This window comes from Oncorhynchus keta, chromosome 27 (assembly GCF_023373465.1).
Source record: "Oncorhynchus keta strain PuntledgeMale-10-30-2019 chromosome 27, Oket_V2, whole genome shotgun sequence".
Taxonomy (NCBI): domain Eukaryota; kingdom Metazoa; phylum Chordata; class Actinopteri; order Salmoniformes; family Salmonidae; genus Oncorhynchus; species Oncorhynchus keta.
Window position 1 is genome coordinate 40666594 of NC_068447.1, and position 16087 is coordinate 40682680.

A 16087-nucleotide genomic window follows, 5' to 3' on the forward strand; every position below is an offset into this window, starting at 1 on the left:
AGTGATGGCCGCCCGAGTAATCGGCGTGCCATGAAGGCGTCGCTCTCTGACCAAATATGGTGTCCTATAGGATATACTACATCCCTAATGAAATAGTGAAGTCTTGGTACCTTCTAGGATCTCTGAGGAATAGATACGAATGTGATTTTAGTCGTTAAAACAATGTTTAGGGTGAGATTTTCACAGATTCCTTTCATTGCAAATTGAACAAGTAGAAATACAAAATCGATTGTGCATGCTATATGGACCTTTTTAGGATAAGAAAAATGATTTTATCTCACAAAACGACACTTCATGTTATCTCTGGGACCCTTTGGATGATAGATCAGAGCAAGATTTCAGAATGTAAGTACACATTTCACCTTCAGAGGTGAATTTATCAAACCTATCGCAGTGAAAAACTGTTTTGTTGTTAGGAGCTCTCTTCAAACAATAACATGGCATTTTTTTCACAGTAATAGCTACTGTAAATTGAATAGTGCAGTTATATTAACAAGTATTTAAGCGTTCAGCTTACTGAAATGTATTGTTTCTCTAAATTCTGTGATCTTGAAATAACATGCTGCATGATTTACAACTGTCCTGTTGACGGGACACCGATCCTTAAGAAGTTTTAATTTAAGGGGAACAGTTTCCCCCAAGTTACCCTACTGATATGATCGAAAGAAAGGGACTACTGCTCTCGGATCAGCGTTCTCCATTCAGATCTTACCTTAACATTACAATTATTTCACAATACTTACGATGGATTAGCTCCTAGAGATATTACCACCTACAGCTACAAATATTGAGGTGTCTTATTCTAATGCTTACCCAATACAAATGCACTAAATTACCAATTTGGCACATCATTGCGCACGTTAGGCTACACATCAATAAATCTATTGAGACAAGTGACAGACAGTAGCCTTCAAGTAGAAAGAAAGACATTTCAGTGTGTCCTACTTGTGCACCTGACATTAAAATGAGAAACTTAAAATAGAAGTCAATTCAAAATGCAATGTATTTCAATATGATTGAAATATGCCTATAGTCTACTGTTGATATTTTAACACAGTCATCTCGGTTTTCATTAGATTATGAACATTTCAAGTGCAATGTTAATAATGGTTTTGGGAACCATCTCAGCAATTTATTAATGAGGGGACTATGGAGATTCTAATGATGAATTTAGCCTTAATTAAGGATCTGACCCTTTTTTTGCCAAAAATGACATACCCAAATCTAACTGCATGTAGCTAAGGACCTGAAGCAAGGGTATGCACATTCTTGATGCCATTTGAAATGAAAAAAATTGAAGTTTGTGGAAATGTGAAGCTAATGTAAGAGAATATAACACATTAGATCTGGTTAAAGATAATATGAAGAAAATACTATTTTTGTTTTTGCATCATCTTTGATGAGAGAAGGGCCATAATGTACTTTTCCAGGTTATGCACAATTTAGCTTTTGGCCATTAGATGGCAGCAGTGTATGTGCATTTCTGTTCAAAATGTTGTATCAAGACTGCCCAAATGTGCCTAATTGGTTTATTAATACATTTTCAAGTTCATAACTGTGCACTCTCCTCAAACAATAGCATGGTATTCTTTCACTGTAATAGATACTGTTAACTGGGCAGTGCAGTTAGATTAACAAGACTTTAAGCTTTCTGCCCATATCAGATATGTCTATGTCCTGGGAAATTTTCTTGTTACTTACAACCTCATGCTAATCACATTAGCCTATGTTAGCTCAACCGTCCCACGTGGGGACACCGATCCCGTAGAGGTTTTAATATGCATTTGGAAGACCGGTCCATGTTCTAGTCTTCATATGCATACCCTAGGACATGGATCATCAACTAAATTAATTTCCAGGACCATTTTTACTTGGCCAGAACATCATTACAAATCATTTCTGGACTGCAAATTGACCGCAGGAAGCCCAAGCATATATAACATTTGACTAAAACATAATCATTTTAGACCTTGCTTACGTTTGTATATGATCACATATTATGTGTGGGAATACTTCGGAACCGATTCCCAAAATTAAAATCACTTGGAGCCGATTTGCTGGTGTTTTTAGTCTTTTATGTCCAACAATAAAATAAACACTATTTTTGCTCAGAAAACTTGGGGGGCCAAATAAAATCCCCCTTGGGCCAAATTCGTCCTGTGGGCCGCTAGTTGGGGAACACTGCCCTAAGATCTCTATGTGCCAACCTTCCTCTAGGCCTAATGGACATGTAAGGGTTTTGCAGAATACATAACATCTGCATTTGAAATTAGTTTATTAATCTTTTGATCAATATATGTTTACTCTACAATATATGTTTACTCTCTGAGGGAGGACATCTGCATTGCATTGCAGACATGCTTAGAAAAATAAATGTTTTATCTAATTACAATATAAAATTGTGCAATGTAACAATGACAAAATAAAATATTTTAAAAATACTTTGGCCTTTCATAAAATAATGAATAATATGCCTATATATATATATATATATATATCCAGTACCAGTCAAAAGTTTGGACACACCTACACATTTAAGGGTTTTCCTTTATTCGTACTATTTTCTACATTGTAGAATAATAGTGAAGACATCAAAACAATTAAATAACACATATGGAATCATGTAGTAACCAAAAATTGTTAAACAAAACAAAATATATTTTATATTTGAGATTCTTCAAAGTAGCCACCCTTTGCCTTGATGACAGCTTTGCACATTCTTGGTGGCAATATAACCTAATCTCTAAATGACCTGTGGTAATAATAAAATATTTGGCAAAAACTGACATATAGCTCCAGTGTTGCTGGATGGGGTCCCCTATAGAACTGGCTTCTGTACCCTGGGTTTGCAATTAAAACAAAACATTATGGGCTAGTTTTCAAATCACAGATTAGGCCTAGTTCTGTACTAATGGAGAATTTCCATTGAACATCCTTTTTAGTCTAGGACTAGGCTTAATCTGTGTGCAGGAAACCAGCCTGAAGTGTTGTCACTATTGGTATAATGCAAAGAAAACATAAAGCAGGTATCTGTCTGTAAATATGAAAATAATGATCTGTCTGTGGATTCAAACTTATCTAGAACAATGCATTAACTAGGCTGTTTCATGTAGATAAATGTCAGCTATGTTGACGTTAATATGTAATATTGTAGTTACTATTTTTGAACTATCCACTATCTACAATGCTAGTGGGTGAAATCAAATCAAGATGAACGAGAAAAAACCAACCTGGACTCAGGGGTAGATGTAAGATAGTAAACACAAATCTGTCTCCCCCCATTTAATATATTGGCTCCCAAGTGGTGCAGCGGTCTAAGGCACTGCATCTCAGTGCTAGAGGTGTCACTACAGACCCTGGTTCGATCCTAGGCTGTATCACAACCGGCCGTGATCGTGAGTCCCATAGGGCGGCGGTTTGGTCGTCATTGTAAAATAAGAATTTATTCTTAACTGACTTGCCTAGTTAAATAAAAACAATTACAAAATATGTATGGTATGTATTAATTTGTGGATGTCCACAATCCATTTCTTATATGTTACAAATTGCAATTCGTGCAATGTCTTACAAGTTGGCGATACGTATGATATGTTACGAATTCCAATTTTTTTGTGGCTAACGTTAGCTAGGCTAGAGGTTAGGGTTAAATTTAGGGGAATGGTTAGCTATCTAACATGCTAAGTAGTTGCAAAGTTGCTAAAATTGTCTGTGATGTGGTTCGATACACGTAACCTTTGGGTTGCTAGACGTTTGCGTTATACGCCCACCCATCCTCCCCACTTTAGTTTTTGGCTTAAGTAACCTTCTGTCTTATGTAACCATACCAAATGTAACATATCATACTACTGTAATTCTAGTGTCACAGATTTATGTTTACTATGTTACGTCCTTGAAGCCAGGCTGTATTAAATGATCAGGACTAGTAAAATGTGTCTTAATAAGAACGAATGCACATGTCATACTGTAGGCTAGGGCTCTCAGTAACTCAGACATTACAGGTCTTGAGTGGCTCAGTTAGTAAGAGGGTGACACCACCGCAAGTTCATCACTGGTTTCAATTCCTGCAGGGATCACATACACATGCTAAAATTGTAGGCTATCCACTCATTGCACTGTAAGTTGCTTTGGATAAAAGTGGCAACCTTGCATGGTTACAAATTAAATCCCATTCATAACCCCTTGCACATCTATCATTATCGAAAATAGATTAAGGCAAAGTATGGATCCGGTAAGGCTACAACATGGTGTTTGAATATAACCATGCAGAGGAAGTCTAACAGGAACAGCCTCAGTACATGTATTCTGAGAAATTAAGGAGAAAGCGGAAGTGAGTGGCATTTTAAATGGGCACAGTTGATCGTCTTCCTCTATAGGAAATAAATGTAACACTGGAAATGGTTTGAAACCGATAGGCAGCTCCTATTAAGCCTCTTTGCCAGAACCTGAAGCTGCCTTATGCTTGGCCATGTAGCAGGCCCTGAACTCGTAAAGCGTCTCCCATGTCCATATATTGTATTAATTATGATCTCAAAGGTAAAAACCAATCCTATATCAGCACACCTACTCTGAGACGCTTTTTGAATATGGGCCCAGACGACTATTTAGCTCCTCCTGTAGTGATTTCTACTAAATAACATTGAAAACTTGCCCCATGGGACCATGATAAAACATAGATAAATGTTTCAAAAGAAACAGTAGTGTTCTCATAGCCTAGTCCCAGATATAGTTGTGCTGTTTAACCAACTCCTATGGCCATTGTCACATAAAAGACTATAGGCATTGGTAAGACAGCACAAACACATCTGGGACCAGGCTAATGTCCTCACAGTAGTTAAACGAGATAGAGGTGATGGTCAGTATCAGTAACAGTAGTAGAGCTGAGAGCGTAGACCCCTGAAGGTGTCATCATCCTGGGCAGCACCACCAGGCTGCTGCCCTTCATACAGCATGGAGTTTGGGAGAACTACGCCCTCTAGAGGATCTGGCTGGCAGAACTCCACTATAAACTCCTCCTCGGAGTCCAGTAATGTCTTCGACCAGGCTGACATGTCGAGGTGGCCGGCTACCCCACCATACTCCTCTGGCAGGACGGATCGAGGGATGTTGCGGTGCAGAGAGTGCAGGTCTGACCCATGGAGAACGTACTGTATGAAAAATAAAGGGAATTATGTTAGGCTGATGTGTCATAGAATCACAAAGGAGCATACAGTACTTCAAGTACTCATGTTCATTTGATTAAGTTAATTCATCATGGCTTTTAATACATTTGAATTCACTTCAAATCATATCACTGTTAACCCCTGTATATAAAAATAAAATAAAGGAGAGCATCACACTCTAGGAGCTTAGATGCAAAAAATGTTATGTCCAACGTTTCGACAGACATGCTGTCTTCATCAGGGTATAACCCCTGTATATAGCCTTGTTATTGTCTTTTGTTGTGTTACTTTTTAATTTGTATTTAATTTTTTACTTTAGTTTATTTAGTAAATATTTCATTAACTCTATTTTCTTAAAACTGCAATGATGGTTAAGGGCTTGAAGTAAGCATTTCACGGTAAGGTTTACACCTGTTGTATTCAGCACATGTGACAAATAAAATGTGATTTTATTAAATTAAATCTGAATGCGGTGATCAAAATTCAAAAGGCTACTGTGTACAGAAAAAAGGAAGATAAGACTCACCCTCTCTGCCATCTTCTCCTTCAAAAAAGGCTTAATTATTGCAAAGATCCCTTTGAAAATCCGGGGCTCATTTATGATGTTAACAGCCTTGATTCTTATTGGGAAGCTATCCTGAAATGCAACATTGAAATTCAAATCTATTTATATTATTTACAAAATACACAAGCCAAGAGTATCTTCCTTAAGGGTGTTTGATAAGATAAATATTTGAGATCTTATTTGAGTGTACTTTGATCTTGTTGTTATGGGTGATAATATCAGAACAGTAATAAGGTTACCTGAAGGATGCTGACAACCTTCTTGGCCAGGAATGGGCCCGGATTGGATGCCTGAGACAAGCCCACCCCAGTGTAGTCTGCTAAAATGACGATCCCATTAACCTGAGTCTCCTCTGGCTGAATCAGCTTCTCCAGAGTCAGGTAAATTGCCCGGATGTTGTCCTCAAATGGATAATCATTTGCTTTCCATTTTCCTGTTGTAAAATCATTTGTATTTAGTAACACCAAAGAAGGTCAAGCATAGGACAATTTTAATCTGTTATATCAAGGCTATTGGCAGACATGTTTTCAAGATTCCAATTTTTGTTTTTGCTGTATATGTTTATGAGCAGCTATTAGCTCCTATGTCATGCATTATAGTGTATTATAAACTGGGTTGTTCGAGCCCTGAATGCTGATGGGCTGACAGCCGTCATATATCAGACAGGATATCAATGGTATTACAAAACATTTATTTTTACTACTAATTACATTGGTAACCAGTTTATAATAGGAATAAGGCACCTCGGGGGTTTGTGGTATACAGCCACTCCGCTTTGCGTCGTGCCTAAGAACAGCCCTTAGCTGTGGTATATTGGCCATATACCACACCACCCTGTGCCTTATTGTTTCATTATACATAGCCCATAGGGCATTGTAAATGATCCATTTCCATCCCCTATGGATTAAATAAAATGAGATTCTATTCTTCTACGATGAGTATGTCCATATGAAGTGTTACCAAATAAAGATGAAAAAAAAATTTAGAGCCCTTCTTGGACATTAGATAGTGCGAGCTAACACACTGACCAGGTCTGAGACAGAGGATGTAGCGTCCATTAGGGTCTGGATGGGGCAGGACAGTGAGGAAGCCCAGGTCTAACACATGTTTGATAGTGGAAGGTTTCAGGTCCTGGAAGACCTCAGGCCAGGCCCGCCGACTGGTATGGTAGTTAAGGAGAAGCTGCATGGCACGGTCATAGTCAAACTTCCTGGTGGTTGGACAAGGACATGGGACAGGTGACAGGACACCATTATGTTAGCTTCAATATAGAACATCTTCAATAAGAAGAAACCAGGGCTCATATTCATAAACAGTATTAGAGTATGAGTGCTGATCTAGGATCAGTTTTGACTTTCAAATCATAATTACATAATTATATGGACCGGGGGCCTGATCCTAGATCAGAACTCCTACTCTGAGACGCTTAGGGACAGTTACCCAGAGAATTGTGGCTAGGTACTGTAATACATCATGACATACCTGGCCCGTAGGAAGCGCAGGAGGAAGGCATCGTCCAGCCTGGTCCGGAGGTTAGGCTGCTCCTTCAGCACCATGTCCCTAAGGGCCTGCACGTCTCTCAGCCTCCACTCGGGCTTCTCCTGTAGCTCCTCCCGGGCTTTGGCTACCAGCTCAGGGGTCAGAGTGCAGGAGTAGATGGGTGGCGGAGGGCCGGGGAACCTGTAACCAGCCGCTGGTGGTTCCAGAGCAGGAGGAGACCCAAGATCAATGTGCCTCATAGGTGCACTTTCCTCAGACATCATTTTGGCCACTAAAATATAAACAAATACTAAATACATGTCTGGATAAAACAACACAGCAGAAATATTCGTGGTACAAGAAAACCTGGACTGGAGAGCATTTACAAGACAGTAGAACCACATGAGAAATACCACAATTACCACAGGACATCTCTAAGGTTGTTATCAGCAATTAGTCATACACGGTAGCCACAAAATTGTGTGTATTCTCTAGTCTAGCCTACAGCAGTGGCCTAAACAACATAAATGTCACGACAATATCTTGAAAACACTGTATTGTAAACACTATCCTGTATTTCCCATACATTCTGCTTTTGACCGCGCTGCACTCGAGAAGATGTGCTTGCAAGCCACTGCGGATTCTGAATACCAACCAGTATGACGATGTTTTTTTTGTATTTTCAGAGTCAAAAGTGTCCTCCAGACGAATGCTTAGTAAATCAAAACAGAAGATGCCCACAACAAACCAACATTTCTGGGTTTCCACTAGTTACCACAGCCACAGACAAAATAGGCTGTATCGTAAAAATGAATTAAAACAAAATTTGCATTTTGGTCTTAACTTAAGGTCAGGGTTAGGCATACCGTTATCGGTGTGGTTACTGTTAGGGTAAGGTTTAAAATCACATTTTGAGAAGGTAAATTGTAGAAATGGGCGGGGTTTACAACTTTGTGGCTGTAATAACTTGTGACGACCTTCTTTCTGGCGCAATCCGCGGCGAGTTCCGGGTGGCGCGAGATTCTTTCTCTCTTTGGTTACTCTGAAGCATGTGATGAGCTGCGTCATTCAGTACTTGCTATAGTACATTGTAAAAACAAATCATCATCAAAATTATACATCACCCCCTAAATAGGCTATTATGAATTGTGTTGGCTTTAGTTTTTTTATTCGGATACATATTTATACAGAGGAAATTTAAATAAATGTATGATACACACTTTATATTTAATCATCATCAGAATAAAATGGTTAACCTAGGCCTTCTATAATGTGAAGTAAAGTCCATGCGCGTGATATGCACCTGATAATGGGCAGGTTTTCTGCGGTCATTGGATCCGATAGATGGCGCAATTGCACCACAAACGTTGGTTGATAGGCCTAGAGACTGGGCAAATTGGATTGAACGCTTGCGTTACAGTTGTCCCATTTTGGCTTCAATTGACAGGTCATAGAAATTCTAAATAGACAATAGCTTTTTATATTGCACTGTCGCTGCTACACGCTCCTAAACATGCCTGTAAGACAACACTACTCCACACACTGGACCGCAATGAACTGGTAAAATATTTTATTTCACTACACTTGTTAAACAAAACTCGATGTTGGCCTATTACCAATAGAGCCTGGAAGAAATGGGTGCACCAACAAACACAAACATGTAAATGCCTTGTCTTGAACCTATCGATGAAGATATTACTGACTTTTTCTTTAGCTTACTCAAGTAGAAAAATAATCTATGAGAAGCTTTATTTCACAGCTATCTGCAATTACTTTATGACATGTTATCAGCCTGAAGAAACTCCCCGTGTACTATTTATCCTGACCATGCACTGCCACGTAGGCCACGGCTTTTCATTCGTCAGAGACTAAAACAGCCGACAATCAATTCAAGCTGGTTTTGAAATGTCACTTTAATTCTTTAGCCAGGGTTAACCCGTCCTCGATAAAGAAACATTGAACATCATTATGGTCATTGACCATTATCCATATCATAATACCATGCTAATAATAATTGAGAAATACACATCTTGAGGATTGTAGGCTATCTTCAATACCATAGCTTACTAATAACTAAGAACAGTAAAATGAAGATAACAAATCATCTAGTTTTCTCATTCACTTAACTTGTTGTACAATATTGACTTTGCCAGACAAATGTGTGATAGATATAGGGTGACAGGAGGAGACCTCTGAAATAATGTAGCAAATTATATTTTTCCTTCTGACATAAAATCAGGGTTTATTAACAGTGGATAGGCTATGCCTTCTACATTTTTAATTGAGATGGTATTGGTCTCATACCATATAAATAAAGGTTCCATTAAGTACTTGTATTGTGTAATTTAAATAAGGGGCAGTGCAAAGTGATTTAAAAATAAACATTGACATTTTATTCATCTTCACATTGTAAGGTGAACCATATTGCCCATCTTTCCAGTGTAAGGCAGTATTGAATGAAAGGCACAGTTTATTCTGTAATTTAGTAGTTATAATACCATGACACAAAAGGATTCTATAGTCAAACAAAATACACTAACATGGTCTTTACAGTAAAACTGCAAATATTTTGTTACATCTAAACACCAATGCTATGCATTTATTTCAAATGGGAAAACATTGTGAGTTCCTCAACCTGTGATTGTCTTTAAGCTTTTATGAGGTGGCTCCACAGAAAGTATACAGCATTAAATGGACTGAGCTGTTTTAATTCAAACATTTAAGCACGTTACTACAGAACTAAATAGCGATTTTTTTAGAACATATAGACAGGGACATATTAAACCATATTAGACAGGGACATGTTTCAATGAAACACAAAACTGTCATACGGCAAGTTGAATAGAACTTGAAAAAGTAAAAAATAATAATAATTCTGAACCAATTGACTACCTATTATATAGCTATGTCTGTCACATTATTACATTATTTAAAAACATGACAATGTCATTTCTCATCTGTCTGCTTGATACTACATTGTACATGTAATAATATTATTGGGCTTATGTACCTCTGGTGGGGGTCAGTTGACTAATGCATCCCAACTGTACAGTACACTCCTGAGATTTGTTGAGAATAAGTGTTTCTCACATATGAATTGTTTATCATCTATATACTGAGTATGTATAAAGAAATAAGAGATACTAGCGAAGATTATGAAATTGTGAATGTTTTGTTGGAGGGGGTTTGTGGGGTCCAGTTCTGTGTTAGATGGCTTCTTGTTTGGTGATGGTTGGCTGCGGGACAGAGCTAGTTTGCTTGGGCACGGTGGCTATAACCCCTTGAGCCATCTTATAGTGTTCTGAACTGGAGGCTGTGGGAGGAGAGGGAATTGGAGTTTCAGGAGTGGCTGCAACAAACCAGAAAGAATCAGTTAGTGGAGGAATAGCACTGAACTACGCAGTCAGTTAGGTACACAGCAAAGCAGCATATTTACCTTGTGGCATGACATTATTAAAACTTCTTTTTTTTTCCATACAAGGAATAAGCACTTTTGTGAAATTTCTGAGGGCATTAAAAATGTTAAGAAAAAAATAACAGACGTTTTCTTTGACAAAGTAAGCCTGATTAGTCTCTCTGAAGAATTTAGTGGATTATTCTGCCAAGCTTGTTTGTCCTTCCAACTACCTGACTGTTGCAAATGGGAGTGGATTGATGCCACTGAGCCCATCGTTGGTTGAGAATCACAGGCATTTTTAGGTACATTTTGTGGTCGGTGTCCCAGACTCAACTTTCAGTGCTTTTGAATCCAGGACTAGGCTTAATCTGTTTTTGGGGAACCTGCCCTCAGAGTTGGACATTTAAAGTCGGGCATATGTGGTTATTGATACTCACAGATTTGGACGTTATGGATGGGAGTAGCCATGTTGCTGGCCACAATGACATTGTTGCTGAGGTGTTCCTGAACCAGATGTGGATGCAGAGAGTGAGGTGTGTGAGTTGTCTCGTTAGCAGAACCTGAGGGAAACCACAAAACATGCAAAAATCACACAAACAAGTTAGTTTCCTCATTCACTGTGACATTGTCCATTGGTAGTACAGTATGATAACTAACTAGCATGTTATCCTATTGAAGAGTGTACACTTCTTTAGACAATAGAACTCCTGGAAACTAGTTTGTACTCAATTCTTTTGGCATTACTTTTGGCCATAGATTTAGAATGGTTGTTTCTCAGTAACAATATCAAGACGGCTAACCTCCTAAGAGCATCTCTTGGAGCAGGTTGTCAATCTTGGCCATCCCAAATAGCTTGACAAACTGTATCTGTTCGATCATCTGCCAGGTGATGCTCTGTAGTGTGGGCAGCAGCAGGAGCAGTTCTCCAAAGCGCCCCCGGGAGTCATACTGCCGGTCGTTGATGTAGTCCTCTAGGCTGACCTGAATCTGGTAACGCATCCGCTTGATCTTACTGGGGTCACTCAGACCTTTGGCATCTGGAGCAGGAGAGAGTAGGTGTTTGGTCAATAGCTTGGTCACTCACTGCCTGGTCATATTGCTCGTAGAACAACCATTTCTAGTCAATAGTTTTATTACTCACGGGTAAAATTATTTTTATTTTTAAACACAAAAGTTACTGTCCTCGAAGGATAGTCTGTTTATTTTAAAAGTGATGTTGTGTTTCATGTAGTACCTGGATCGAAGAAAACAATGGCTTTCAAACAAGCATATTCATTGTCGTCTATCTGGTGCTCCTGGAAGGACAGCACTAGCTCGTCCAGAATCCTAACTGCGACCCGGATCACTTCCAACTCGGGGCAGTTCCGGGGAATAATGTGGTCATTTCCTATAAAGAACAGAAAACAATAACTGTCTTGTAGGGTAGGATCACTCTGTGTTTGAGGACCCCCCCCCCCAAACAAGTATCATATTATTGCTATCATAAACTATTCTGACAATTATAACTAGTCTGTTATATGACATATGTGATGTACTGTAGCTAAGATGTTATCTTGACTTTACCTAATAGCAGGAGGTCCTTGTACAACATAGACCTCTTTGCAACTCCAAGCAGAAGATGCTCTCCAGCATGAGCTCGTAGCAATGCCACCTGAAACAAAGTAAAGTCATTTCATTATTAGCTTTAACCTTGAAACTGTCTTGCAGCAAAACACCTCTTACCAGCATACATGCTAGTCTCCATGTTAACTGTCTTTTCTATGAAACCATGTATTTGATAAGACATGGGAAATATTCAGGGTTGGGGAGTAACTTATTACATGTCATCTGATTACAAAATAGCTTACTGTAATCAATTGTTACCAGCAAAAATATTGTAATCAGATGACAAATACTTTTTAAAAACTAGATTACTTCTTGGATTACTTTTAAATTCAGAAAGGATGTTTGTCGAAAAAAATACATTATGTTTTCTCAATTACATTGAATTCAGCATTGAAAAATGTTTTAGTTTGTTCCACCTGAGCGAGTCCACTATGAAGACACACCAAATGCATTTGATTTATTTGAGATTTTTTATTGAACCATTACCAGCAGGGAGTCATACAGAAGAGCCCTGTAATTATGTTTAGGAAGAATATTTTCACAGTTTGATGGATCATTTTTGTCTTCTTCTAATGCCTCTTAAGGGGAAAGTAATCAAAAGTAACTAAAAGTAATCAGATGACGTTGCTGATTACAATTTTGGACACATAACTAGTACATGTAAAGGATTACATTTAGAAAGTAACCTACCCAACCCTGGAAATATTATACCTCTTATGCCACTTATACCTAACCATTAAACAAGGAATCTTTCCCACCACCTTTTAGGTCACTGAAGAGCTGACCAGAGTCAAGTAAGTGTGTGAAGATACACCTGTTGGATCCCTCACTAATTCAATTTCAGCAAATCAGTTACCAAGCCCTGGTCATCACAGTGTTAATGATTCTGGAATGGTTCTGAGCACGGATAGAACTTTCAAACCAGCTCATCATATTCTAACTGGTGATTCAAATACATTAACCCCTTCTTTGAATTCAGAGGTCTTTAAAAACAGCAGCAGCACTCCCTCCTCAAAAATGCTGATTGGAGAGATGTATATTCCCTGGACACATAGCTTTAAGTTGTTCTTTTTAGGAATGACAATAATACTCCAACATAATTTTTTTTTAAATCCCAGCCCCCGTCCCCACAGGAGGCCTTTTGCTTCTTGCTAAGCCTCCATTGTAAATATAACTGTTGTGCTTAATTGACTTGCCTGGTTAAATATAAGTTTAATAAAATACTTGAATTATCTATCAGACTGGTTTCCTGCCCTATATTGCAGGTTTTTTAGTCCAAGACAAAATGGCCCATAAAGTGCAATACCCCAGAATAAGAGTAGTATGGTTTAGTCCAACCTAGTTTAGTCCAGTCCACTAGACACTGTAAAGTCTAGTGCAATGTCTTACCTGGTCATCCAGAGGCAGATCACAGAAGGCAGGGATGTACTTGGCCCATTCTACCAGCACCAGCAGCTGCTGTTTCATTGATTCACACACATCTGTGATGGTCGCTATCTTTTTCGTCCTGATGTCACCATTCAGTATGGGCCCAGGTGAGGATATCTACACACACACACACACACACACACACACACACACACACACACACACACACACACACACACACACACACACACACACACACACACACACACACACACACACACACACACACACACACACACACACACACACAATAAATACATGTGTGTACCTATTCATAGACAAGTTATCAACACCACTTATTTAACCAAAATAAATTCAATTCCATTCCTTTCAATACAATTTTTTTTAACCCATTCTGGGGCAATTTAAAATTACTTTAAAATGCTTACAATGATTTCGATTGAAATAGCCATATCCATGGGCCTTACCTGTCTTGAGAGTACATCTGCCTGGATGAGTGCATTGATAGATGGTAAACTGCTGTCTTCATAGCTAGATCTTCTGGTGCTGATTCTGTCTCTTTCGTTCTGTACAGCTGAGAAACAAACAAACCATAGCTATCAGGAGAGAATAGATCCTTGATTGTCTATTATTCACCAGAAACTGTTCAGTCAAAGCACTCCCCATACTGTCATTCTGACTCAACTTGACAAACCTTCAAAGTCATACAACTCAAATGTGCCATTCTTTTCATAATAAACGGTGCATACAACATTATCTGACACTCATTAACAATTATTATGGGGATATTGTCATTGACTCATATTAGCATTGACTTTCGAGGGAGACAAAAGTCTCCCAAGGTTGATGTGTTTATCAGTATGTGTGGCTATAATTCCCCCACAGAACTGTTTGCTCAGCATAAGCTGGTCATAGACTTTAGTGCATCATGGAGTCAACATTAACAAAGTGCTGGTCTCCTGGCTCTTGCAACATACCTCATACCTCAGTCCCAATGGCTCTGCTTGGCTCTACAATGCTACGATAGGGACTGGCTGATAAAAATGGGACGTTCTAGTTCTAGGATATCCTTTATCAGAGATTTTGAAATAATAACTGCTAGTTTCATCACGTTCTTGTACAAAAAGTAGAGACTGAGCATAATACGTACTACCACAATATGACCACATAGGCCTCAATCATCTCAATCATTTTGTCACTCTTTCACTCTTGTAAATTACCATTTGAATGAAGTTGAATGAATTGTATACCTTCTTTTTTCATGCCAGCTCGAAAGCATTTCTTCAATCGACAGTATCTGCATTGATTCCTTTTGTCTTTGTCCACAATGCACTGTCTGTTGAACCTGGAGAAGGAAGTTAGAAAGAACGCTTTAGATTAATTGTGTTGCAGTAGAGAGAGCGCTGTTGTTGAATATGCCAGCGTCATTATTGCAACCGTCTGTTTTAGTCATTCTTTCGTTGTTATCTCTGGCTCTAGAGGCATAAATCAGCAATTGCAACTTTGTCATTATTCTTGCAAAATGGACCGGAATACGGTGGCTCTGTTGTTTGCCCTTGCGTATAATGTACTATAAGCCTGATCCTCACCTGCATGAGTACATGTGGTTTTTGCGAACACTCCGGCGGAAAAAACCTTTGCAGCCGTCACAGCTGGAGGCCCCGTAGTGCTTTCCCGTGGCCCTGTCCCCACATATGGCACACAGGGCGACCACACCGAGGTGATTGGCTGTGTTCATGTTGGCACTCTCAGCCGGCGAGGAGTCTGAAACAACAGACAGAGCGATATTGTGGGTGCTAGACTATGTAAAGCATTTTGAGCTGTGGAAAAGTGCTATATCAATCCAGTCTTCCTCTTCGGGTCAGGAGGTCTTTGGGTCATCAATGTTTGACTTAGGGAAGAGGATATGTATGTGTGCAGTGGGATAAGTAGTTACTAGACATTTTTGATGACTGAATGAAATCATTCACAGCTTGGAACTTTTTGGAAGTTAGCCTGTTAGTATAGGGATGGATGGTGTGGAGTGACTAGTTGAAAAGAGTTAGAAAGGAAATGTTATGTGATGCTGAAATATTTGTTATTTTTAGCAGAATGTGAAAAAGTCATGTTCGACTCTTAGCTCTCTCTCAGTAATTGGTCAATATAATGACAGAATATTATATTCAGTCATTAACTTAACATATTTTCAAAGCAAGCAGATACTTTGATTAGTTTAATTTAAAAGGTGAGAACAACCGGCATCAAATGATTGCATTATGATCAGTGTCATTGCTTGTTAATCAAATGGGCTAATAGGACTATCATCAGGCTACGGTCTATTACAGTAGTATTTACTGTCTATCTGAGTAGTAGCTGAAATCCCAGTCAAGGTAAACAGTAACTGATCCAGGCTTGATTACCTCTGGAAAGGCAATCAGTGGAGACAGGCAGTCTCACCCTCCCTCAAAGTCATCAATGAGATGACTGGTTCAATCGATCATACAGTATGGAAGG

At 38.9% G+C, this 16087-nt stretch overlaps 2 protein-coding genes across 7 annotated transcripts in view; both read right to left on the reverse strand.

Moving 5' to 3' along the window:
* Positions 1–2529: 2529 nt before the first annotated feature.
* On the reverse strand, positions 2530–8171 carry LOC118360043 (alpha-tocopherol transfer protein-like). Of its 3 annotated transcripts, none has more exons than XM_035739093.2 (6): positions 8070–8171; positions 7207–7495; positions 6753–6934; positions 5964–6157; positions 5686–5796; positions 2530–5144 (listed from the first exon to the last, which is right to left on the reverse strand). In XM_035739093.2, exons 2-6 carry the CDS (start codon positions 7485–7487, stop codon positions 4860–4862), a joined length of 1053 nt encoding a protein of 350 aa, XP_035594986.1. In that variant the 5' UTR covers positions 7488–7495; positions 8070–8171; the 3' UTR covers positions 2530–4859. The 3 variants fall into 3 exon arrangements, with proteins under 3 accessions (XP_035594986.1, XP_035594984.1, XP_035594985.1); XM_035739091.2 differs by lacking the exon at positions 8070–8171 and adding an exon at positions 7859–8063; XM_035739092.2 differs by lacking the exon at positions 8070–8171 and adding an exon at positions 7790–8063.
* A 587-nt stretch (positions 8172–8758) lies between these two features.
* LOC118360044 (hepatocyte nuclear factor 4-alpha-like) overlaps positions 8759–16087 on the reverse strand; it is a 29476-nt gene continuing 22147 nt past the window's right edge. For 3 of the 4 annotated variants that reach the window (XM_035739097.2, XM_052482430.1, XM_052482429.1), the window contains 9 exons: positions 15184–15358; positions 14815–14939; positions 14062–14168; positions 13595–13750; positions 12164–12251; positions 11835–11987; positions 11401–11637; positions 11038–11160; positions 8759–10552 (listed from right to left, as the gene is read on the reverse strand). In XM_035739097.2, coding sequence (XP_035594990.1) covers positions 10410–10552; positions 11038–11160; positions 11401–11637; positions 11835–11987; positions 12164–12251; positions 13595–13750; positions 14062–14168; positions 14815–14939; positions 15184–15358 — 1307 coding nt within the window. In that variant the 3' untranslated portion in view covers positions 8759–10409. The remainder of the gene's footprint in view (positions 10553–11037; positions 11161–11400; positions 11638–11834; positions 11988–12163; positions 12252–13594; positions 13751–14061; positions 14169–14814; positions 14940–15183; positions 15359–16087) is intronic. The other variant, XM_035739096.2, reaches the window with a different exon arrangement.